The sequence below is a fragment of the Trachypithecus francoisi genome, unplaced genomic scaffold, assembly GCF_009764315.1.
Source record: "Trachypithecus francoisi isolate TF-2019V2 unplaced genomic scaffold, Tfra_2.0 Lachesis_group12, whole genome shotgun sequence".
In the NCBI taxonomy this organism is placed as follows: Eukaryota; Metazoa; Chordata; class Mammalia; order Primates; family Cercopithecidae; genus Trachypithecus; species Trachypithecus francoisi.
The window spans coordinates 118,585,515-118,610,943 of record NW_022681457.1 but is presented as its reverse complement, the minus strand read 5'-3'; the positions used below and the strand labels follow the sequence as shown (position 1 = coordinate 118,610,943).

The following is a 25,429-nucleotide window of genomic DNA, read 5'->3' as shown; positions in this document are numbered from 1 at the left end:
AGGCAAGAGGACAGTGTAAGGCCAGGAATCTGAGACCAGCCTGGACAACATAGCATAGCAAGACTCTGTCTCTACAGAAAAATTTTAAAATTAGCCGGAGGTGGTGGCACACACATATAGTTCCAGCTACTTGGGAGGCTGAGGCAGACGGCTCACTTGAGCCCAGGAGTTCAAGGCTGCAGTGAGCTGTGATCATGCCACTGCACTCCAGCCTGGGCAACAGAGCAAGTTCCCTTCTCAAAAAAAAAAAATTAAATGAATTAAGTAAAACTATAAAAACTATTCTTAGCTCAAGTCTGCACAAACACAGGTGACAGGCTGGCGCAGCAGTTTGCCAACCCCTGTCCTAGAGCAAGGAGGGAAGCCGTCATGCTGCACTCTCTGCTGGCCAGCCGGCGTGCAATGCTGCTCAGGTTCTGGGTGCCTCTGTCATTTTAGGAAGGATGTGGCAAACAGAAACGCCATTAAAAGAGGGTGGCAGGGTGCTGATGTTCCAGAGAAACTGCTGAATGATGACTAATTAAGGCTCTCGAGTTGGGCACTGGAGCACCGGACTTCCTGCTCTCCAAAGCCCAGCTTGGCGGCCTCAACCTCAGCATCTTCAATGGTACAGTACTGCCCCAAGGCCGACCTATAAGGTTTGGCGAGGGTCCAGTGTCACAGCCCATGCATGGCATGCGTTGCACAGCATCAGCCAAAATTACATTGATGGGCTTAAGTCAGAAACCTTGTGTGGAAGGAGGGAAAGAAGCAAGGACTGCTCACGAGAACAAAGGGCCTGGTTGTAGATGGGGTGAACTACAGCGGCTGTCCTCAGATGCTGCAGGGATTGTTCTAGACAGAGAGACTCACTTCGTTGTCAGTCTTCAGAGGGCCGAGCAAGCCCAGCAGGTGAAAGTGATGAGGAAGCTGGTTTCCAATCAACATGTAAAGGATCATGTCGTTATTTCAGTTGTCCCCACTGGGACGATCTGCCTAGAGTTTCCCACAGGTGGAGGCAGGGAGACCCATCATGTGGCGGTCTTGTGGAGGGGGTCATGCATCCCCCGGAGCCCCACACCTGGGATCCCATCTCCGCATGCTCGGAGGTTTCACGACGTGTGAACCTAGTTATCTTGGGGAATGTGCCCCCTCCCCACAATCCTGGCCCAGAGGAATGAGGTTGCATCAAAGCAGATTGATTCAGTAGTTGATCCTTATGTGGTAGAAATAACTAGAAGCTAGAAGGAGAACCACTGTGAAGTCCCCATTAAGCTGGAGGAGAGTTTTGGTGGTCCCCAAAAGTCTCCTGGCTCGGGGTTTCATTCTGTGTTCAGGACCACCTGCTTCAGTACAGTCTCCCATCTCAGCCTCTCAGACTGCCACCTCCTGCCCCGGATCCGGCCTGAGATGCCCCCAGCACCACCCCTGCTGAAAACAGAAGCAGGCCTGGATGCTCAGCCTCTTCCATGACAAGAACGCACCAGGATTGCGTCCCTTTCCAAGCAGAACTTTCCCGAAGCCCCACCCTCCAGGACTCGGGTTATGGACCGCCACAGGCCACCCCAGCTGGAAGAAAATTCAGGAAATATAGGGGTCATGGGTAACAGCTGGGCCAGCCGGCAACCGTATCTACCACATTTTTAAATTTTTTATTTTTATTATTTATTTATTTTTGAGAATCTCGCTCTGTGACCCAGGCTGGAGTGTGATGGTGTAATCTTGGCTCACTGCAACCTCCGCCTCTGGGGTTCAAGTGATTCTCCTGGTCAACCTCATGAGTAGCTGGGATTACAAGGGCCCACCACCATGCCTGGGTAACTTTTGTGTAGAAATGGGGTTTCATCATGTTGGCCAGGCTGGTCTCGAACTCCTGACCTCAGGTGATCTGCCCGCCTCGGCCTCCCAAAGTGTTGGGATTACAGGTGTGTAATCCCACCTGTAAACCTGTAAGGCCACCACGCCCAGTCTAAAATTTTTCTTTTCTTTTTTTTTTTTTTGAGAAGGAGTGGCGCATCTCAGCTCACTGCAAGCTCCACCTCCCGGGTTCACGCCATTCTCTTCCCTCAGCCTCCCGAGTAGCTGGGACTACAGGTGCCCGCCACCTCGCCCGGCTAAGTTTTTGTATTTTTAGTAGAGCCGGGGTTTCACCATGTTAGCCAGGATGGTCTCGATCTCCTGACCTCATGATCCGCCCGCCTTGGCCTCCCAAAGTGCTGGGATTACAGGCTTGAGCCACCGCGCCTGGCCTAAAATTTTTATTTTCGTATCTATCTTTTGAGACAGGGTCTCATTCTGTCACCCAGCTGAAGTACAGTGGCACAATCACAGCTCACAGCAGCCTCGACCTTCCAGGCTCAAGCCATCCTCCTGCCTCAGCCTCTGAAGTAGCCTGGACTACAGGTGCACACCACAATGCCCAGCTAATTTTTTTGTTTTATTTTTTGTAGAGACAGGGTTTCTCCATGTTGCCCAGGCTGGTCTTACATTCCTGGGCTCAAGCAATCCACCCACCACGAGCTCCCAAACTGCTGAGAGTACAGGTGTGAGCCACCATGTGCCATGTTTATTGATCCATCTTAAGTATTTGACTTAAACGCGTACACCCAAATGTGGAGCTGCTGTTGGCTCCATGATGCAGAAGTTTCTTTTTCTTTTTTCCCAGTTTTTTCTATTGTGGTAAAAGTACATGTAGAGGCGGAGCTTGCAGTGAGCTGAGATCCGGCCACTGCACTCCAGCCTGGGCGACAGAGCGAGACTCCGTCTCAAAAAAAAAAAAAAAAAAAAAAAAAAAGTACATGTAAAATGTGCCATCTTAACCACTTTTAAGTGTACAGTTTAGTGGTATTAAGTATACAGTTCAATGGTATTGAGGGTATAGTTCAGTGGTATTGAGTGTATAGTTCAGTGGTATCGAGTGTGTAGTTCAGTGGTATCGAGTGTGTAGTTCAGTGGTATTGAGGGTACAGCTCAGTGGTGTTGAGGGTACAGCTCAGTGGTATTGAGGGTACAGCTCAGTGGTGTTGAGGGTACAGTTCAGTGGTATTGAGTGTACAGTTCAGTGGTATTGAGTGTATAGTTCAGTGATATTGAGGGTACAGCTCAGTGATATTGAGGGTACAGCTCAGTGGTGTTGAGGGTACAATTCAGTGGTATTGAGTGTGTAGTTCAGTGGTATTGAGTGTACAGTTCAGTGGTATTGAGTGTACGGCTCAGTGGTATTGAGTGTACAGCTCAGTGGTATTGAGAGTACAGCTCAGTGGTATTGAGTGTACAGTTCAGTGGTATTAAGTACATTCATAATATATGCACTACCATTACCACCATCCATCTCCAGAGCCTTTTTATTCTCCCAAATGGAAATTCTGTCCCATTAAACTGGAACTCCCCATTCCCCCTCCCCTGCGTCTGCGGACCACCATTCTACTTTCTGTCTCTATGTGCATGACTACTCTAGGGACCTGAGATAATTGGAATTGTACAGTATTTGTCATTTTGTGACTGGCTTATTTTACCTAGCAGAATGATCTCGAGACTTGTCCATGTTGTACCGTATGTCAGCATTTCCTTCCTTTGTATGACTGAGGCATGTTCCATTGCATTGCATGTGTGTGCCACATTTTGCTTATCTCTCTCTCTTTTTTTTTAGACAGGGTCTCGCTCTGTCACCCAGGCTGGAGTGCAGTGGCACGATCTTGGCTCACTGCAACCCCTGCCTTCTGGGTTCAAGTGATTGTCATGCCTCAGCCTCCTGAGCAGCTGGGATTACAGGTGCCTGCCATGACACCCAGCTAATTTTGTATTTTTAGTAGAGACAGGGTTTCGCCATGTTGGCCAGGCTGGTCTCGAACTCCTGACCTCAGGTGATCTGTCCGTGTCAGCCTCCCAAAGTACTGGGATTACAGGCGTGAGCCACCATGTTCAGCCTTTGCGTATCTTTTTATCCATCAGTGGACATGGGTTGTTCCCATGTTTTAGCTATTGCAAATCATGCTGCTATGAACACACGGGTACAAATACCCCTTTGAGACCCTGTTTGCAATTATTTAGGATATATCGCCAGAAGTGGAACTGCTAGATCATATAGTGATTCGATTTTTAGTTTTAAAAGAACAACCATACTGTTTTCCACAGTGGCTGTACCATTTTACATTCCCACTAGTAGTGCACAGGGTCCCCATTTCTCCACATCTTGCCAACCCTTATTATTCTGGGCTTTTTTATAGCAGCCATCCTAATGGCTGTGAGGTAGCATCTCATTGTGGTTTTGATTTGCCTTTCCCTAATGGTTACTGAGGTTGAGCATCTTTTAATATGTTTATTAGCCATTTGTGTCTTGTCTTTGGAGAAGTATCTATTCAAATCCTTTGCCATTTTTGTAATTGGGCTGTTTGGTTTTCTGTTGAATTTTGTTCTCTATGTATTCTGGATATTAATTCCTTATCAGATACGTGATTTGCAAGTATTTTCACTCACTCTGGGTTGCCTTATTACTGTTGATAGTACCTTCTATTTTTATTTACCTATCTATTTATTTATAGAGCTGGATCTTGTTATGTTGGCCAGGCTGGAGTCCCAGTGGCATGATCGTAGCTCACTGTAACCTCAAACTCCTGGGCTGAAGGGATCCTCCCACCTCAGCCTCCTAAATTGATGCGACCACTGGCATGCACCACCATGCCTAATTTTTTTTTTTTTTTTGAGATGGAAAATGTCACTCTTGTTGCCCAGGCTGGAGTGCAATAGCACAATCTAGGCTCACTGCAACCTCTGCCTCCTGGGTTCAAGTGATTCTCATGCCTCAGCCTCTGGAGTAGCGGGGATTACAGGTGCCCACCACCACACCCAGCTAATTTTTGTATTTTTGGTAGAGACAGGGTTTCACCATGTTGGTCAGGCTGGTCTCGAACTCCTGACCTCAGGTGATCCACCCGCCTCGGCCTCCCAACTTTCTGGCATTACAGGCGTGAGACACCACGCCAGGCCCAGCCGCCTGGCTAATTTTTAAATTTTGTGTTAGAGATTGGGTCTCACTGTGTTGCCCAGACTGGTCTCAAACTCCTGACCTCAAGCAGTCCTCCCACCTTGGCCTCCAGCTCCAGGTGTGAGCCACCGCACCCAGCCAATAGTGTCTTTTAAATGAAGTATCTCTAACTGCCACTCAGCATTTACCAGTCACCTGCCTTCCTGGTCCAAAGAAACTTTTTAAAAAAAGAGTTGGCAAGTATCTGAAAATACAATTTGTTTTTAAGAGCCAGGAATGAAGCTGAGGTTTGAGGGCTGGTTCACTGTGTCTGAAACTGCAAAGCAGCCAGTGAGGTTACTTTCACAGCTTCCAACTTTTACCTTTGCTTGTGAGATGCAGCATCAGCAGCTGTGGCCTGTGATAGCCGTTTATACAGTCTGTGTTTGGAGACCCACAGAGTCCGGGCAACATCTCCGTGCTGGGGGCCACGAGGATAACGGCTGTTCTCTGGCTCTGGGAGGCAGGAGAGGTCACCTGTCCAGAGCCAGAGGTCCATGGGGGGCTCCAGGGCGGCAGATCCAGGTGTTTGTGAGGAAAGAACCCCGATTTGGAGCTGGACACACCGAGGCTGTGGTTCCAGCTTTGCCACTAATTTCACCAAGCGACTTTGGATATTCTTTAATATTCTTGGGCCTCGAGTTCCACATCTGTAAAAACCATGTCGCGGCCAGGGCTAGGGGCAAGGCCCAGAGCTGGCTCAACATGGGTCGCTGTCCCCCAGCTCTCCCTCATGGCGCCTCTCTCTGTTTTTCATTTTCCCATTTGTTCGCCTTCCTCCTTCTCCCTTCTCCCTCCTGTTTATCTCTCAACACCTCTGCTTTCTTTCTGAGCACCCAGACTATTTTATTTTCCCTTCCTTTTCCTCTTTCTACCTCCCCTAACCACGGTCTTTATCTTTATCCTGCCGGGAACACACAGCAGCTCCCCTGGGGTAGGCTTCAGAGCTGTGTGCCCACGCCAGGAGAGGGGGTGCCAGCCTCCCTCCTGGAATCACACGGGGGTGGCCTGGGACCAGGGACACAACACAGTGCAGGTGGCCGGCACCACGGGAGATGGCACGTTCCACCCAAGTCCTCCCTTTGCCTGGCACCCCGAAGAGCTTGGGCTCTCCCCAGAGTGAGTCACCAGAGAGCCTGGCCCCAGGCTCAGCAGCTGGCATGGGAGGGAGGAGGGGCCTCCCCAGGAAGGAATGGCAGAGCAGGGAGAGGCCACAGGGAGGGAGAAAAACCCCCACAGAGGGTGCTCTTACCTCTGGCCCATCCTCCCCAGGGCCACCTGTCCCCTCAAGGTGGCTGCCCCCTCTGTGTCCTGGCAGAGAGATGAGAGATGGAGTGGCAGAGACTGCCCTGGGCTTCTCAGCAGTACACAGCTCAGAGCGCACTTTGGGGTCAGCCAGCCCTGAGTCCAGGGTTCTTGGACCCTCCATGTTGTCACCTGTGGCATCGGGGACAGCAGTACCCCTTCCCAGGGCAGCAGGGAAGATCAGATGAGGGAACTCAGATAAAAGGTGGCAGCCGATCCTGGCACATGGCCGATCCCGGCACACAGTCGGCAGCAGTGAGGGGAGCTCTTCAACATCACCAGAACCTCCTGCCCTGAGAAAGGGGCTCCTGGGTCGACAGGGAAGGTCTGCCTCCTACTCCGGAGGGGCTGCTAGGGGACAGGTCCGGGCTGCCTCCTCACAGCCACCTGCTCCCTGTCCTCCACCTGCCTCCTGCCACATCTGGCCGCTGCTCAGCCAGGAAGGTCAGGGGTGTCGGGCCCTCCCACCTGGGTCACGCGCTAGGCATGCCTGAGAGCAAAGGCCACGCCCCGGCACCCCATGCCTTCTTGGCCCTGCGGCGACAGTGCATGGCTCTGGCACGCACTGCACCAACTTCCTGTTGGGTGCTGTGGTCCCAAGGCGCGTGCTTTGCAGCAGATGTGTGACCTGGCGTTCCCCTGAGTGCTCGGAAAATGGCCTTGTCTCCAGTTGTTCCCGTTCAGGAGCAGGTACCTGGGGTGCTCAGGGGATCCGGTTTTTCAGGATGGGTTTTCTATCTGATGGGTGGGCAACCCCAGCTCCCTGAGCAGGGCTTAGGTGCCCCCATAATGTCCAGGGTTAATTGTGCCAGCCTGAGCCCCTGAGCCCCACGTGCCCCTCTCGGGATTGGCCTCAGCCTGGGGTGAGCTGACCCCAAAGACACTCTGCCCAATACAGCCCAGCCCTTCACTGCTTCGTGTTGCTGCTGCTGGGCAGAGTGGGCCTGGCACCCAGCAGAGATGTCTGACTGCTGCACATTCTCCACTGGCTTCTGCTTCCATCCCTGGGGCGATGTTGAGGGAGACACCGGGAGATGGAGAGCCCCTGGGGCCACCTCTGTCCCTCTGCAGGGGGAGAGCCCTGCCCATCTTGTCTGCTCTCTCCCGGGAAGCCTTGGCCTGGGGATTCCCATCTCTGAGTGGAAGGCGCGAAGGCTCCTGCCTTGAACGTGGATGGTATGGGTCCCCAGTCCCTCCTCTCTCCCCTCATCCTTGGGGCTGAGCACAGGGCAGTGGTGGGGGATGAAGACCCCTCAGACCCCTTCCCCACCCTGCAGCCCCTTGCACAGCCCTGAGGTCACTGTCCCGGAAGGGAGGGCAAAGGGCTTCTTGGTGATGGCTTCCTGCATCCCCTCTCGCTTGCCTCCTCCACTTCCCCTGGGCAGGATATGGGTGCAGGGTGTGGTCATGGAGGGAGGAGGCTGTAAGCCTCCTGGGGGACATGTGTGGTGTGTGTGTGTGTGTGTGTGTGTGTGTGTGTGTGTATGGCTGAAGGGAGGAGGCCGGGGACCTGGGCGGGCAGCTATGGGGACTCCGAACCATTGAGGGCTCCTGCTGCCTCTGCAGGGGACAGGCCCAGCCAGCTACTGAGTGAGCAGCCTGCAGCAGCCCTGACTCACTGCCAGTCGCGCCGTCTATGCTGTGCTGGGGGTCCCCGCCACCCAGTACCAGGTGAGCAGCCCTGCACGGCACCGTACCTTCCACCTGTGGTCACTGAGAGGCAGGATGGAGCTAGGGCAGGCACGTGAATTTTTTGGCTGTGGCCTATTTTTTGTTCATTGCAGCATTGATTAGATGTGAATGTGAACTGTTCTTGCAGTCTAGACCTGTGGTGTTTGTAATCGGAGAACAGGCATTGAACGTTGCTTTGAAGAGATTGAAATTTCTAGCCTGTGATCTTCTTGAAAATTGTTACTGAGGCATTGACGTGATGCACCATCAAAGGCCCCATTCGGCAGTCATGACCTTGGGCACCGTGGTTAGGTCCTGATGCTTCTGCTGTTGCCTGAACCATGTGATATCTGTCACTGTGCCACTGGTCCCCTTGGCTCAGGCCTCAGGAGATTGGAGGAGTGACTGAGGTTTCTCCGTGAGAAACACAGGGAATCCTGACTGGGATCTCCAATCTCTAGTAAGGTTTGCACAGTTCTTGTTGCATTTCTTTGGCTGCATCTGAGCCAAAGTCTGGATGGAGCTATCGGGGAACTGGGTTATGTTGACCTCCCAACCCCTGCCCACCCTCTGGGGCTTCCTTATGATAAGCGGGCCTTTCTGCCAGGCCCCCAGCATGACCCCCCAGGCTGACGACCCCCTAGGGTCATGACCCCTAGTGCACTCAGAGTCAGCACCTGCCTTTATTGCAGCATCGACCCTCTGCCATCAGATCCCGCTCAGGGAAGGAATGGGCTCCTGTTGGGCGCCTGCTTCTGGGTGAGAGGGGAAGTGTGTGTTGTGTAAGTGCCCTTCTGTGTCATGCGGTTTTGAGCAGTTGCATACCTCTTCCTGTCTCCACTGGAAGCACAGTCACCGCGTGGCTCCTCCAGGCTCTGGCCTGCACAACAAACAGAACATGGTTTTGTGTTACACAGTAGTCACGGCAGATACTTCAGTGGCATGGCGTGGGGGACCTTCAGGGTTCCAGAAGCAACGTACAAAATAACATCAGTTCAACAAGCAGGTGCTGGAGTCCTTGCCCCGAGGCCTTCCGGAAGACACCCAGGATATCACACCCAGCCCGGAACAGCCCCACTCTCTCCATCCCTTCGGCAATGTTCACTGGGCATTACCACATGCTGGTGGCCGCTCTGGGTGCAGGGGCACATCCATGAAGGAAAGAGATGAAGCTCCCTGCGGGGAGGAGCTGACCCCCAGCAGTCTTACGGGATATGGGTACAGAGATGAATCTGGGGGAGAGTCCATTGTTGGTGTTGCGTCACTGACCTCCAGGATGGCCTCCAGGGACCCCGTCTCCTGGTGTCCACTGTCCCCATTGTATTAGGGTTGGCCTTTTGAAAGCTGTGAGTCTGAGTCACCTGGCAGACAGATAAGGAATACAAGGTGATCATTCTTAAGACCTCAGGGATCTGCAGACCAGTCTTCTGGAAGCTTTGAGCTTCCAGGATGATTCAGAATTTGGATGCAGCCACAGAAAGCCTAAGCGCCACAGGTCCTGCCATGACACCCTGAGGTGGGGGCTCACACTTGGGCGTGGCTGGTCCCATCTATAAAAGATGAGCCTTCACTTTTATAGAGGCTGAGGCGGGCGGATCACAAGGTCAAGAGATCAAGATCATCCTGGCCAACATGGTGAAACCCCATCTCTACTAAAAATACAAAAAAAATTAGCTGGGTGTGGCGGTGTGCACCTGTAGTCCCAGCTACTCAGGAGGCTGAGGCAGAATTGCTTGAACCCAGGAGGCAGAGGCTGCAGTGAGCCAAGATCGCACTACTGCACTCCAGCCTGGACAATTGAAGAGACTCCATCTCAAAAAAAAAAAAAAAGGGTGAACCTTTTCTGGGAAAGTGGAAAAGACAGAGAAGCCTCCTGACAGCCAAGGAGACCAGCAGCCAGAAGAGCAGATGTTGTAGCAAGGCTGAGGACCCTCAAACACTGATTTTCCCAGTAAGACTGCTGCCCAGGGTGCACCGTACAAGAGCAGCTTTACCTGCCGTCATGCAGATGGCACAGATGTCCAGGAAGCAGCTGTGGTCAGTGACTCCCCAGGAGGCACTCCCAGACCTGGGGCCAGAGCCTTCCCTGCACCTGTGCCTGATGTGACATCAAGGCAGGGCACAAGCTAGTCCCAGCTCCTGCGGCTCCCACGGCACACCCCTACCTGTTAGCACAGAGTCCTCCCTCATTATCATCCCATTTTACAGATGGAGAAACTAACACAGGGAAGCCTGAGCGAATTGCCCAGAGTCATAGACCAGCACATGGCAGAGTGAGGACTCCAGTCAGCCCCAACTCCAAAGCCCAGATCCAAACCAGTGAGGGCCTAACCTCCTTCCTAGGAGCCCAGACTGATCACCTCAGTCACCCAAAGAGGTTGGAATAATGTCATCAACCAGCTCCCAAAGAAGACAGGAGCATGTGCAGTCCGCAATGGTAAGATTTCAGCTTAGAGACAGATCCTCTCCAGCCTCAAAGTACTGACTTTGGATCAAGACTTCTCACTAAAGGAAAGTTCCAGCCAGCTCAAATGTTTTGTACTCCAGAATCTACAATAAAGAGACAGATACTGCCTTTTGCGGGACCTGGAAGTAGGTTTCCAGGTACCCACCAGACTTCTAATTCAGTGTTTATAAGTATGACCCTGGAGATTAAAGCAAAGCAGAACTTGCTCCCTGGAGCCCTGGGGTTCAGCGCTAAGGTGAATTCTGTATAATGATGCTGCTGGCAGCTACAGCAAGCATTTATTTATCATGTACTCATGGGGCAGCTGCTGGTTCCACGTCACAGAGAAGCTGGGGTTGTCTGGTCTAGGTGGGGTGGCTCTTGCGTATGTAGCAGGGTGGACTGGGGCATGTGTGTCCCATGATGATGGCAGAGGCTCAGGGGCAAGTCTCCTGTGACTGAAGCATCTGCTCACCTTCCAGTTACCAAAGCAAGTCACATGGCTGCACAGGAGGGCAAGGCCAGGAGTTCACCCCTCTGATGTGTGTGTGTGTGTGTGTGTGTGTGTGTTTGTGTGCATATGTACGTCTGTCTTTTTGCGTATTTGTGTATATGTGTGTACATATATGTGTATGTCTATATGTGTGCACGTATGTAGGTATGTGTGTATGTGTATGTATCTGTGTATGTGTGTAGGTATGTGTGATGTGTGTGTATATGTATGTGTGTACGTGTATAGGGGTGTGTGTATGTGTGTTTGTGTGTGTGTATATGTATGTATGTGTGTAGGCGTGTACATATGTTTGTGTGTAGATGTGTGTGTAGGTATGTGTGTGTGTGTGTAGGTGTATGTCTGTGAGTGGGTACACGTTTGTATGTGTGTGTAGGTGTGTGTGTGTGTTGGGAGAGGCGGCAAAGTCACACAGCAAAGGACGTAGATGCTGGGAGAAGTGAGGCATTGGGGGTCAATAACTCCACCTCCCATACCCTCATGCCCCCCCCATGTAAATCAGGTGCCAGCTCCCTCAACCAGAACATGTGGGTAACGGTAACAGGTTGTCCCCACACCAGGTCAAATCAGAAAGTGTCTTTGATTATTTTGTGTCTCTGTCCTTGACTCCTGGGCTCAGTCCTGACCTTCCCTTGTGGTTTCTTGGCTTAAGCCATTCATTTATTTCCTCTTACCTGGGTGCACTGACTTCTTCCCAGCTCATGCAGGCAGTTCAAGTGGCTCTGGCAGGGTACAGATTCCATCTTTGACGCTGAGGTTGAAGGAATCAGAGACAGTGCCCCCAGAGCTCCTACTCAGACCCCCCAGGGCACATTTGGCCCCAAAATAATAGTCATTTACCATTAGCATCAACAGAGAAATTGTGGTCCCAGGCCTCCCATTCTGCAGATGAGGAAACTGAGGCTCCAAGAGAGGCCCTTGCCTTGGTTGGCTGTGCCCCAGGGAGTTTTGCTCCATTTATCCATTTAGTCTGGGGCTGCTCTTCCTTGTGTGTCCTTGCCTAGACTCATGTATGGGTCCACCTTTTCCAAAAAACTGCCAGCCCGGGCCGGATGCAGTGGCTCACGCCTATGATCTCAACCCTTTGGGAGACTGAGGCGGGAGGATAGTTTGAGCCCAGGAGTTTGAGACCAGCCTGGGCTGCAGAGTAAAGCCTCATCTCTATAAAAATAATAATAATAATAATAATAATTAGCCAGGCTCGGCCACGCACATCTGTGATCCCAGCTAATTGGGAGGCTGAGGTGGAAGGATCCCTTGAGCCCCATGGGTTGGGGCTGCAGTGAGCCGTGATCATGCCACTGCACTCCAGCCTGGGGAACAGAGCAAGACCCTGTCTCAAAAAGGAAAGAAAGAGAGACGGGCATGGGGCAGCATGGGGAGGAAACTGCTCACCCTAAATCTCATGACCCAGGCTTGCCCCAGGAGCCAGAGTCCCATAAAGGGGTGCTGTGGGCTTTCCATCAGTCCCTGAAAGAGTCTCACCAGTGATGCCTTCCTGGGGCTGTGGCTTTGATGACAGTTCAAGACCCCCAGGATTCCTTTCTGTGTTTAAATAAACTCAGCGTCCTGTCCTCTCACCAACTCTGCATTCAGAGCCCAAACTGGCAACATATTTGGCCTTTCTAGAAAAACTGCAGTTTTGAAAACACCTCCACTTGGGGATCATAGGGGAACCGAATATTCACACAGCCTTCAAGAACCCTCCCTGTGATTTCTGGTTAATCATGAAAAAAAAGAAAGAGCTGTGGCCAGGTGCAGTGCCTCATGCCTGTAATCCCAGCACTTTGGGAGGCCGAGGTGGGCAGATCATGAGGTCAAGAGATCGAGACCATCCTGGCCAACATGGTGAAACCCCATCTGTACTAAAAATACAAGAATTAGCTGGGCATGGTGGCACACACCTGTAGTCCCAGCTACTTGGGAGGCTGAGGCAGGAGAATTGCTTGAACCCAGGAGGCAGAGGTTGCAGTGAGCCGAGATCATGCCACTGCAGTCCAGCCTGAGTGACAGAGCAAGACTCCGTCAAAGAAAAAGAAAGAAAACAAAACAAAAGAAGAGAAAAGAAAGGGAAGGAAAGGAAAGAAAGGGAAGGAAGGGAAGGAAAAGAAAGAAAAGAAAGAAAGAGCTGTACCCTGGCAGACACCACCTTAACCAAATGACCAGACCTGGTCTTGTCCTCGATGGGCAAACGCGCTTGTTCGCCCCTTCCTGGATGCATGAGAAGGACAAGACCTCCCCAGAAAGGTTCAGCTAAATTGAATCCCTAAACTGCAGTCAGACAAATCCAAACTGAGGGACTGTCTGCAGGACAGATGACCTGAACTTTTCAAAAAAGGTCAGTGTCATAAAAAACCAAAAAAAATGGGGGGTTGTTTCTAGGTTGAGAGAGATGAGAGAGAAATAACCAACGCCATTTGTGAGCCTTGAATGGATCCCAGATTTTTGTAAAGCTGTAGGAGTTATTTTGGAATAATTGGGAACACCCAATAGAGGATCAGGCAATATTGAACTAAGTATCTTAGGTACAGTGCTGGTGGTGTGGTTAAGACAAAACTCTCAGATGAGTGCTGAGATATTGAGGGGTGGAGCTCAGGGGATTGCAACGCACTTTCAGACAGTTCAGAGAAAATGTGTGCGCATGTAGGTGTGTGCGCATGTGTGCATGTGGGTGTGTGTGTGCGTGTGGGTGTGCGTGTGTGTGGGTGTGTGCATGTGTACATATGTGTGCATGTGCATTGCATGTGTGCATGTGTGTGCATGTGGGTGTGTGCACAGGTGTGCATGTGTGTGTGTGCATGTGGGTGTGTGTGCATGTGTACATATGTGTGCGTGTGCATGTGCATTGCATGTGTGCCTGTGTGCGTGTGTGTGCATGTGGGGGTGTGTGCATGTGTATACCTGTGCATGTATGCATGTGCGTGTGTGTGCGTATGTGCGTGGAGAGAGAGGAAAAGGGAAGGAGAGGAGCGGGAATGCATACAAGTGAGACAAGAGGTTAACAATTGGTGTGTGATTGGGATGAAGAATATGGGTATTTATTGCTATTCTAATTATTTCCACTTTTATGAGGTTTGAAAGTTTTCAAAGTAGTGAGTTGGTAGGAAGAAAGAAAATGCCCACAGAGGGAGCCTACCGACCTTCCTAGGTCCCCTGTCTTTGTCAGCCAACCACATAAAGGGGAAGAGCTAGGATTTAATGACCAGATTCCTTCCTGGGCTCCAAGCATTTTCACATCTTGCTTCTCTTTGCTCCATGAGAAGTTGGGCAGGCCTGTGGAAATGCTCCATGCTTCAGTTTCTCCAAATCTAAATCCAGAAGATTTGCTCCAGGTCACACACAGACCAAGTGGAAGTGGAGCTGATGGGAGGGACCTAGCCTGTGGGCTCCCTGCATGGACCCTGGGCCCTGCACCCCATCAGCTGCTAGGCTCCCCTCTTGGGTCTGGTGTGTTGGCAAGCGGTTTCTGAAGCCTGTTCTCCCAAGTCCTGGCGGTGTCAGGGAGCCCAGGGCCACCCAACTTAGCCGTGTCTGCCTCCCTCTGCGCTGAAGGAGCCACTGCGCCAGCCTGGAACTCACAGCATCCCCCTTAAGATGTTGGCTCCACAGGGATTGGCTGCTTGGCAGATACAGTCGCTCCTGATTGGACAGTGGCGTCTGCAACTCAAGAAGGTGGACTCTGGGCTCTGCCTCTGTGTGTCTTACATCCTGAAATGCAAAGCAGGGGCTGTGGGGAAATCTCACCATCCCCTCCTCCCCTGTGAGGTGGCAAAGGTGGCGGAACCCTGGTGAGGAATGACACAGAGGCTGTGTTCGTGGCCCGCAGTTCCTTGTAAAGTGGTCATCAAACGGCGTACAGTTCCCGCCTGTGGCTGCAGGCTGGGGAGCTGGCTGCTAGCACAGATACAGCCTGACCTCGGGTCAACACTTCTCGGAGTCCAGAGGGGTGGGGAGTGGAACAGGTGGCCTCCTAGGGACGCCTACCCCAGGGTGACCAGCGGTGCCACTTGTCCCTGCACCTGGAGCTGCCCTGAGCACCCCCACTGGACACAGCAGGCATTGCACCCTCCGGAGAAAGCTGCCCTTGTTCCATATGCGAGCCCGTCCCCAGCGCCGTGGGCCGTGCTACCTGCAGTAACGCAGACCGCGAGCCCCAGCTGCCTCTCCAGTGCTCTCTCTGCTCCAGCCTTCAGCAGGCTGGGTCACAGAGGCATCCACCCACTCATTCGTTCACTCAACAAATAACCTGTTCCGTGTCTACTAGGTGCCAGGCACGGCTGGGAACCAGCAGACAAAACTCCCTGCTTTCCCGAAGCCGGCATCTTGGTGGGCAGACGGCATAAACGAGACGAGTAGGTGGAGGAGAAGGCCTGTGAGCAGGTGACAGGCACTGGGGAGAAGCAGCCCAGGGGAGGGACCAGGGAGCATGGGAGAGACGGGGACTGCAATGTGAGGGAGGTGTCTAGGGAAGACCTCCATGAGAAGGTGACCTTGGCGTAAAGAGGCAAACGTGGGAGGGGGCTCAGGCAGACCGTGGTGGTCAGAAGTTGAATTCAGGCAGGAGGAGGGGGAGTGCATGAAGCCCTGAGGTGGGAGTGAATCTGTCTGCTGGGTTCACAGACCCCCAGGGAGACAGTGTGGCAGGGGCCAGTGTGTGAGGGACTCAGCAGGGGGATGTGGCTAGAAAGGTTGTGGACCGACTGTTGAGATTGGACTTTGGCTCTGAATGGAATGGAAGCCGTTGGAAGGTTTGGAGCAAAGCAATGACATAATCTGACTTATGTTCTGGGAGGATCACCCTGGCTGCATAGAGTCAGCCAGTTGGGGTGGAGGTGGGTGCAGGGAATGCTGGGAGGAGCAGCACGAGAGCCAGTGGCGGCCTGGGCCTGGGAGAAGACAGGGAGAGGCACGGGCCCCTGGCCCAGGGCTGGATTGGATGTGGGAGGCGGGACATGGGAAGAAGGGAGGAATCAGGGTGACTCCCGGGGGTGGGACTGACACCTGGGAGGGTGGGGAGCTCTTTACTCAGCTGAGACCACCCTGGGAAGAACTGGGCTGGGGGTGAGGGCAGTCGGGAGCTCAGTGTCTGACTCGGGAATCCGAGGCACACATTCCTCACCCTCATAACTGAGCCACACAGGCAGGGAATAAACAGCTCTGGGGTTCACAGGGTGGAGTCTGCAGCATAACGACAGAGTTCAGAGCCATGAGATGGGCAAGAATCTGAGGGGTTTCATGGGGATGGAAAAGAAGAGGTTCAAGGCCTGAACAAGGGCAGCCACTGGAGGACAGAGAGGAGCAGGAAGAAGCCCAGGAGACTGAAAAGGGGTGGCCTGAGGGATGGGAGGGGGGCATGGAGTCCCGGGAGCTGGGGAAGCTGCAGGCAGCACGTCTGTCGCCCTGATACGATGGGCACCACTGGACCTAGCAATGAAGAGGTTACCGCGACCTTGGCAAGTGCCGCTCCCATGGAGTGGTGAGGGCAGAGGCTGATTGGAGACAGTTTATGAGCTGGAAGAAGGAGAGGAATCGCAGACAATTGAAGGAAAACTTTTTGAGGAATTTTCTTGTGAATGGAAGGCGAGAAACAGTGGAAAAGAAAGTGGGTCTAAGAAACTGTGCTTTTTAGGCCAAATGAGATGGCTCATGCCTGTAATCCCAGCACTTAGAGAGGCCGAGGCGGGCAGATCACTTGAGGTCAGGAGTTCGAGACCAGCCTGGCCGACATGGTGAAACCCCGTCTCTACTAAAACTACAAAAATTAGCGAGGCATGGTGGCGCACGTCTGTAATCCCAGCTACTCGGGAGGCTGAGGCATGAGAATCACTTGAACCCGGGAGGTTTCAAGAGGGTTGCAGTGAGCCGAGAGCATGCCACTGCACTCCAGCCTGGGCGACAGAGTGAGACTCTGTCTCAAAACACACACACACACACACACACACACACACACACAAACAGAAACTGTGCTTTTGGTTTTCTTTGGAGATGAGAGAAATAACTCATTGGGTGCAGCTGGCAATGCCTCCGGAAGAAGGAGGAATGGGATTGAGTGGGTGTGGGGCTGGGGGCGGTCACGTGGCCGTGGACACTGTGGAGCCGGTTCACTGGGTAGCCACAGGAAGGAAGGCGGCTTTGAGCACGGATCGTGTCCCTGTGTGGGGAAGGTGACTTCTGGTTGCTTGTGTTTTCTCAGGGGTCTGGGAAGCAGCAGTGGCAGCTGAGGGTGGGGTGGAAGGGAGGAGTGGCGAGGTGTCCCCTGAACCTGGGAGAGAGGATGGCGTAGAGCAGGTGCCCACAGACTCTTTCTGTAAAGGACCAGATAGTAAATAATGTAGGCTTTGCCAGCCAGCCAGTCTCTGTTGCAGCTCCGCAGCCCTGGCCTTGGAGCTCACAAGCAGCCTGAGAGGATTAGTAAACAAACGGGCATGGAGGTGTTCCAACAAAACTTGATTTGCAAAAATAGGCAGCAGGCTGGCTCTGGCCTGCTTAGACTCCTGGCCCTCGACCTGCCTCCAGGCCAAGGGTCTTCAAAGTATGGTCCCTGGGCCTTCAGCATCAGCGTTACCTGGGACTTGTGAGAAATGCAGATTCTCAGACCCCACCCCAAGTTCATGGAACCAGTGACTCAGTCCCCGCACTGTTTCCAACCCAAGTTGAGTTTGTGATTCCGGAATTCTGGAAGTTAGCTCAGCAGCTAGACCCAAGAGAGTGAGGTGTGGGGTGGGCTACACGCCCTGTTAAAGGCACAGGCATCCCAGCCCCCAGCCCCTTCTTCAAGCCTGTGTGAGGACATCCTGCCTCCCATGGGCCACATTTGCTTATGCAGCCTCCATGGGGGCTCCCTGGGGACGGGCTGTGGTGATGACTCTGCTCTCAGCAGAACCCTCCACTCTGCAGGCCTGGTTTCCTGTCCACGTCCCTCAGCTACTCAGGAGAACCTGGGGGCAGGAGCTCCGTTTCTTGTAGGGGCAGCCTCCCACAGCAGGAGGGCTCAGCCAGGGTTCAGTGAATGAAGAAATGCACTGTCCTCTGATCAAAAGCACAGCATCTTTAGTAGTTTAACGACAGTTTTTTAGTGACTTTAGTGAGATGATTTGATTTCCTGCCTCTGAGTCATCTAAGAGCAAAATGCATGAGCTGCTAATGGGCTGAAAGAGAGGCTGCCCTTGAGAACGCTCCAGCCCCCCCAGTGCTGCAGGGATTCAATCACCCCAAAGCCAGGCAACCAGCCTCGGCCTCCCAAAGCTCTGGGATTATAGGCGTGATCCACCGTGCCTGGCCTGAATGAGGGTCTTTAAGAATAAAACTCCAGGGGCTCGTCACCAAGCCCCACCACTTCCTCTGAGGTTAGCATGGTGCTGGATCTTCTCTGCATCTTCTATCTTTGTTTTTGGTTTTCATTTTGGTTTACTTGAAACAGGATCGCCCAGGCTGGAGTGCAGTGGCACGATCATGGCTCACTGCAGCCTCGACCTCCCAGCCTCAAGCGATCCTCCCATCTCAGCCTCCTGAGTAACTGGGATTATAGACACTGCACCACCACGCCCAGCTAATTTTTTTATTTTTTTGTGGAGACCAAGTCTCTACAAAAAAAAGTCTCTGTGTTGCCCAGGCTGCTCTCGAACTCCTGTGCCCAAGCGATCCTCCTGCCTCGGCCTCCCAAAGTGCTGGTATTCCAGGCTGGTCCCATTTTACCAGCAGGTCCGCACATGGGCTCACGTCACTCACTCAGAAGAGACCTCCGTGATTAGGGGGACCTAGACCTACGCTGCCTGGACCCCAGGGAGGGAGGTTGTTTGGGAATCCCCTCCCTTACTTTGCTTTTCTTCCAAAGAAGCCGGCTCCCTGGTGACGGGAGGTCACTGTTCTGGGGAAAAAGAAGGGGGGGAAAAACAAAGCCAATCCGCCACTTGGCTAGTGTCAGGTTTGCCACCAATTTCATGGGTTGCTGTGGACGGGCGGGGCTATGTTTTGAGCCCAGGCCATCCCTTTGCCCGTGGGTGCAGGACCACATTATTTTGGATCGGGGTCCTTTGTCCTTCCAGAAGCCGAGCCCTGTTCCAGGCGTGGGGGTGCGGCAGCAAGCAAGACCCACAGAACCACTGCCTTCCTGGAATGCACCCCCTCAGAGAGGGAACTGGAGCACCACAGACCCGTGTGCAGGCAGCAAGGGTATGGTGTCGGCTAGGGAGTGGCAGGGACCCGTGAGCCTCACAGTCAGGGCTCATGGCGCTAAGAAGCACTGCAGCAAGGGTGCAGTCAGTAGAAGGAGCCGCAAGTACAAGGGTCCACAGACAGCGTGAGCTCAGCCTGCTGGGAAGGCCAGGGGCCTGGGCTGAGGGCCAGGTGGCAGAGCGTAGGGTCCTGGGGGGCAGTGCCTGGGAGAGGGAGGAAAGAGGATGGGACCAGATTCGCTTTGGAAATAGAAGCCCCAAGCCAGCAGCCAGCCGGGTGGAGCAAGGCATGCAGGGCTGAGAGGGTTCAGGAGGCGGTGGGGGGAGCCACTGGGAGGGGACCCAGGAGTTTAGGTGAAAGACAGCAGTGGCTCAGCCCAAGGGTGGAAGCCGGAGAGGTGGGTGGACGGCTGGATATTGGCAGCCGTGCTCATTATCAATGCTGCTGTAACAGCTCTTCACAAACCCTGCATCTTCAAACCGCCCAGAACGTGATCTCCTGGTTCCTATGGGTCAGGTGTTGGGGCAGGGCAGGGCTGGGTCTGCTGTTTTTGGACTGCTGAGCTGCAGTCGAGGTGCTGGCCAGGACTGGGCTCGCCTTGGAAACCTCTAGTAGGAAAGGATCCACCTCCAGGCTCCCTTGTTCGTTTGAAGGACTCCTTTCCTTGGGCTGTTCGGCTGAGGGCTCAGCTTCTCACCAGCTATGGGCCGGAGGCTGCCCTCAGTTCCTGCCCCATGGGCCTCTCCAACACCACAGCCAGGACGGACAGTCTGTAGCAAGATAGAAGTGACAGTCTTGCCATTACCTTTACCATGTTCTGCTGGTTAGAAGCGGCTTGCTAGGTCCAGCCCACACTCCAGGGCAGGGGCTGCCCAAGGGCAGGAATCCCAGGAGCTGGGGACATCAGTGGCATCTGACAAGCTGCCTGACTTAGGAGCTTAGTGGCAGCACCAGGAAGCTGCACTGGGCTCGAGTCAGGGCAAGGGACAGTGTCAGCGATGACCCTGGGGGACAGCAGTGCACTCAGGAGCTCAGAAAGTGCACAGATGCCCCCTGGACGGTCTCTTCTGCACCATGTGAGCAGCAGAACCTATACCTATGGCTTCAGAACAACAGCTGGGCTGGTGTGGAAGGACCCCCATGGCATGTAGGGTAGGAATGTGGAGTGATGAACTGTGGAGACCCTTCTTACAGTTGTCACCTGCTCTCCAGTCCCTCCTGAGCCCATGGGCCTGCCTGCCTGCTGTCTGCCTGTCTGTCTGTCTGTCTGCTGAGGGGCTCCCCGATACCCTGAACACAGACAGTCTCCTAGGCCTTTGTGATCCTAGAGTCTCCTGGCCGAACCTGGTTGATCTTTTTTAACCACTACCCTCTTCCCCTCCCTTATTTTGCTTTTCTTCCAGAATTTTCCCACTGTAAAAAATCCAGCAGGTCTGAACAAGTAAGGCTGGCTCCATGTATCCAGAATCAACGACGGGCTCCCCAGCTCGGCTCTCCCTGCGGCAGACGGGCTCCCCCGGGATGATCTACAGGTGACCTCCCACCCCCTCACTCAGGCCCCCTCCCAGGGTCAGTCCTGCCTCCAGGAAGGGTTCCCAAGGCCACTGTCCTCCCCTCTGGAGGAGGAAGGGCCCAAGCAGAGCCCACAGGCTTCTGCCTTCCACAGGGTTTCGAGGTGCACGCTGGTGAGCGTTTTCTCCAAGAAAGGAGCAGGGGCTTTAAAACCCAAGTAGGAAAGAAAAAGCAGAACTTTTCCAGGGGGTTTGAGCCAGAGTAGACTCCTTTCTTGTCCCTGACCCTTCCGAAATATCTCGTTTGAGCTTAACAGAGAGGCCCGACAGTGAGTGCAGGGCCAACCCCAGCATTCTCTTCCTCCCACTTTATACATCACGGGCCCTGTGGCCCCGCCAGTTTCCCCTGAGCGAGGATCACGACCTTGTAGGCCTTTGGGGAACCACGTCTACCGGTTTCCTAACACCGGACGGAGTGGGGACAACCAGATGTTCCCAGGGCACCCTGACCACCTCCTTGTGGAACTCACTTCCGCTTGCAGCCCCGGGTGTTTCTGTCTGCACCGTAAACAGCGCTGAACGGCAGTGCGTTCAGTGAGAGCTGAGCCTCTGGGGACAGAGCACAGAACCCATGAAAGATGCAGGCACAGGCAGTACCCCAGCAGCCCATTGGTCTTGGGCAGCCAGACCTTTCCAGATAATCATTGGGGCATGAGCCAGAGCCCATGTCTGTGACAGCCACAGGGAAAGGCAGTGTCTGTCCTAAAAAGAGCCCAGCAGGCACGTGCGGGCTTGCCAGCACGCAGGCTCTCTGCACGTCTGGGTTGGAGGGTTTTGAGCCATTGCCCACAAGCATATTGCAAAGCAAGTCCTGAAGCACGTGCAATCCAAACCAACCCTCACCCGGAGGTTCACCACGGAAAACAGGGCCTGGCATGGAAGGAGCCCTTGGTGTCCAGAAAACTGGCTCCGGCTCTCTGCCCATGGCCACCGGGTGGCGCTGCTGCAGAGCGTTTGGCACCCGGCGTGCATCCTCAGAGACTGCCCTGAGCAGGCGGCTGGTGGGGGCCCGGGGGCACGGGACGTTGGTGGTGCTTTCTGACCTGCACCTGCTGGGGTTGATGCCAACTATGGACTCTCTCTCTTCTCTCCCTTTCTCCTTTTTCTCTTTCCTCCATTGCTGTCCGAAGTACTCGGTATGGGAGTCCCAAAAGACAGCTCCAGTTTTACAGGTAATGAGTCTTCAATCTCCCTAAAACCCAGCAAGCCGAAGGCCAAGGAGTGGGTGGGACGACTGCACCCTTGCCGAGCAGGGTGTGCTGGTGTTTTCTGTGAAGCCAAAGCCCCCTGAGACCCCCAGGCTCTGCTTGTCACCCTCTGTGCCTACCCCCACAGGACACTGTGCAATGTCCTGATGGAAAATGTGAAGTCAGGTTAATTGTATGTGTTGATCTGCCAGAAGTGTGCTTTGATTTGAGCAAATGGGCTTTTGATGACTGCCAAGCTCTCAGCCAAATCTACCGTTAAAGCTTCACTCATCAGGCAGTGCGGGAGACGCCTTCCTGTGGTCGCCGGCTTGTGCTGCTTCCGTTATCAGAGTACAGGACGTGGCGAGCCCATCCGTTCCCCCTTTGCCTGTGGGTTTGAGCTGATCTGGAGCTCCCAGTGCTCCTCAGGCTCATTTGAAGGTTAATGCCTGCTTGGGAGTGTGCAGTACTGATATGACTTGATTAGTGACATCTTTCTGATGTGTTTCTCTGTTGGTGAATTAACAAACTGGGCACATTCACCTGGCAAGAGACCATGCCCCAGCGGGACGTGGCATCAAGATGCCAGGCTTAGGGCCCCACGGGGTGCTCTCGGGGAGACCCGTTCCTCCCCCTGGGCTGCCTCTCCCTCACCTGTAACGCAGGGGATGCATGTTCGTGGTACAGCCTCCAACCCTAGGAAGTAAAATGTCAGGGCTGCCTGGTGCCCGCGGGCAGCAGCCTCCCCGTGCCTTGGGACTGTTTGGGGAATCGGCACGGCTTCTGGTGGGAGGTCGCTGGTATGCATTGCTGCATCTTGGCGGTCAGGCCAGGAGGCCTCTCTATTTGGACCCGGACACCTGGTGACAGTGCTTTGGGGGTCGTTGTCAATGCACCAGGCAGTGGGCATGGGGATGGCAATGTATTTCCATGTGGCTTTTCTCTCTCTGCCCCCGCCCCAGACCATCGCCAGCCTTAGCGCCTCTGACGGGGACCATAGACCTAGATGCTCAGAGTGATCTGTGCCACGCCTTCAGTGCCTCCTGGGAGGTCCTGCTCCTTACGGGAAGCTCTGAAGACATGGCCAACTCTTTGATCCTACTGAAATTTTGGTAGATAAGATTTTGCTTAAAATAGTTAAATCTGAACTGGGGCTTGCAAATGCTTTTCCTGGGTGAAATGTTTGTATTATGATGTATGTATGCATGGTGTAACACATCCTAACAAATACACACCACTCATCCCAGGAAATTTCATCAGTGAAATGAAACGTGTACCTGAACTGCATCCTCAGGGAGCCTGGGGCAGCCTCAGTCCTCAGAAGGGAAGGGGTGAGGTCCGAAGAGCAGGCAGGAAAATCCCAGGTGCAGACCTGCCAGCTCAAAAGGCCTGCCCACAGGTACAGACCAGCCAGCTCCAAGGGCCTGGCCCCAGGAGGGGCCAAGTCAATTGTCCAGTGTGACCAAGTGAGAGCCTTCCAGCCCACTCACGGCCCTCAGAACCCCACAGCCTCAGCATGTTGTCCATCCCCTGGGAACACTGTGCATGAGAACCTTCATTTCCAGGTGGCCTGCCCGGCCCCAGGGGAAGCTCTGAAGCTCACCCTCTAGGCTCTCAGCCCCAATTCCGGTGCCCACAGGCTCTGACCATCCTACCCCTTGGATATCCAGGGGGTCACTTGGGTGTCTATTGTGGGGGCTCTGGAGATAACCTCTAAGGGCTAGGGTCTTTGTTTGTTAACAGGCTGGGGACCACTCCTAGTAGGGCACCTCATCACTCCAAGCATGCCACTAAACATGCCTATTGGATGGTTCTTTCAGTTACTTAGGCCTGGCCCTCTCACAGGGCAGAGGCGTTCGAGGCACGTGCCCTGCCCCCATGCAGCTCCCAGGCGAGGAATCGACGTAAGACGCTGTGCCAATGCTGCATAACAAACCAAATGCTGCATAACAAACAGCTCCAAAACTCAGTGCCACACAGCAATCGGCATCTCTTCCTTGCTCCTGTGTCTGCTGGTTGACCAGGCAGCTCGTCTAAGCTGGCTCGGCTGGGTTTGTCTCCAGGCTGCAAGTTGAATCCCCATGTCCTCCATCTTCCCATCCTTAACTGGGGCCTATCCCAGGCATGTCCTTCCCGTGGCAAAAGTACCAGAGGAAAAGCAGAAACATGCAGGGTCTCTTAAGGCCTGTGGTTGGGGTTGGAGCGCTGTCACCTCTGCTCACACACTTTTGACCCAAGTCAGTCTCATGAACCAGCCCAAAGTCAAGGGGCTGGAAATATATTGCCCCCATAGTGGGAGGAGCTATGAAGTCACATGGCAAAGGGCATGAGTACAGAGGAGCGAAGGATTGGGAGCAATACTTCCATGTACCCCAAGTCTCAAATAGCTCCAATGATCTCCAGAAGGCAAAGCACGTCCTAGGAGAAGCCCAGAGAGCCTTTGGGGTTTGAGAAAGGAGGGACCACAGCCAGCCGAGAGCCAGGAAGGCTTCGTGGAGAAGGCAGCAGGGGCTTGGATCTGGACCTTGAAGGCTGGACAGGATTCACCACAGAGGCTGGGAAGCACATTTCAGTCGATACAGCCGCCTGAGCTGCAGCTCAGAAGTGTGCACAGAAAACAGGAAGCAACAGTTACCCAGCCTGGGCCATCAGGGACATGATGGAGAATAAAGAGAGGCAGGCTGTAGAGGGGGATGTTGGTGGGGGGCCTCGAATGCCTAGCAGCGGGGCTCGGATGAACTCAGAGGGCACTGGGGAGCCATCTATGGTGTTTGAGCAGGGCAGGGGTCACAGATCTGCTCTAGGAAGGAAGCCTGGTAGCAGGGAGTAAGACAGGGAAGAGAGAGGCTAATGCAAGGAGACCAGACAGTGTCCAGGAAAGGTGCAGGACGGCTGAGCTCCAGGAACTGCATGGAGAGAGAATGAAAGGGTACAGGGCCTGAGGAAAGGATGTCAGAAGCCACGTCCACAAGCTTGACCACTGATGGGCAGGTGCTGAGACAGAGAGGGACAGAGAGGAGCAGTGGACCCAGGGAAGGAGAGGGCCTCATTCGGAGCACATTAGGCTGCAGCCACCACCCAGTAGTGAGACACAGGCCCCCCCGACCAGGGCGACGTGTGGGGAACTGACAGAGTGGGCTTGGGCCTTTGGGGACAAACCATTTCAATTGCCGAGGCCTTCCCAGCTAGTCACCCGCAGCCAGACACCTCCAGACTCCACGTCCTCTCCCAGCCTCTCACTTCATTTATCTTCCACACTGTGTCTGGGGTACTGATTTCCTGTCCCCCACCTTCCCCCGTGGCAGCTACCACTGTTTGCTCATTTGTCGTGGGGGAGACGGTTCCGCCTCCATTCAAAATCCCACATTCACTGGCGCGCTTTCTCAGCCGGAAGATGATATCACGCTGGGACTTTGCTGGCATCCTGTGACACACAGTGACCCCGGGGTTGGGGCTCAGCACTTAGCCTCATCCCAGAGCTCAGCCTGGTTTGGCATGGTCTCAAAGCGTTTCCCAAACCCCAGGTCAGGACATGTGCCGTGGAGAAGGACTCCTGTGTCC

At 53.8% G+C, this 25,429-nt stretch overlaps 1 protein-coding gene across 4 annotated transcripts in view; it reads left to right on the top strand.

Moving 5' to 3' along the window:
• The window catches only part of KCNAB2 (potassium voltage-gated channel subfamily A regulatory beta subunit 2), a 113,500-nt gene that overhangs the window by 28,594 nt on the left and 59,477 nt on the right, over nucleotides 1-25,429 (top strand). The window contains exons 1-3 of one of the 4 annotated variants that reach the window (XM_033228621.1): nucleotides 6,587-6,997; nucleotides 20,514-20,642; nucleotides 21,812-21,853. In XM_033228621.1, the coding sequence (XP_033084512.1) occupies nucleotides 20,566-20,642; nucleotides 21,812-21,853 (119 nt within the window). In that variant the 5' untranslated portion in view covers nucleotides 6,587-6,997; nucleotides 20,514-20,565. Of the gene's footprint in view, nucleotides 1-6,586; nucleotides 6,998-20,513; nucleotides 20,643-21,811; nucleotides 21,854-25,429 lie in introns of those variants that run through there. The other 3 variants (XM_033228622.1, XM_033228623.1, XM_033228624.1) reach the window with 3 other exon arrangements.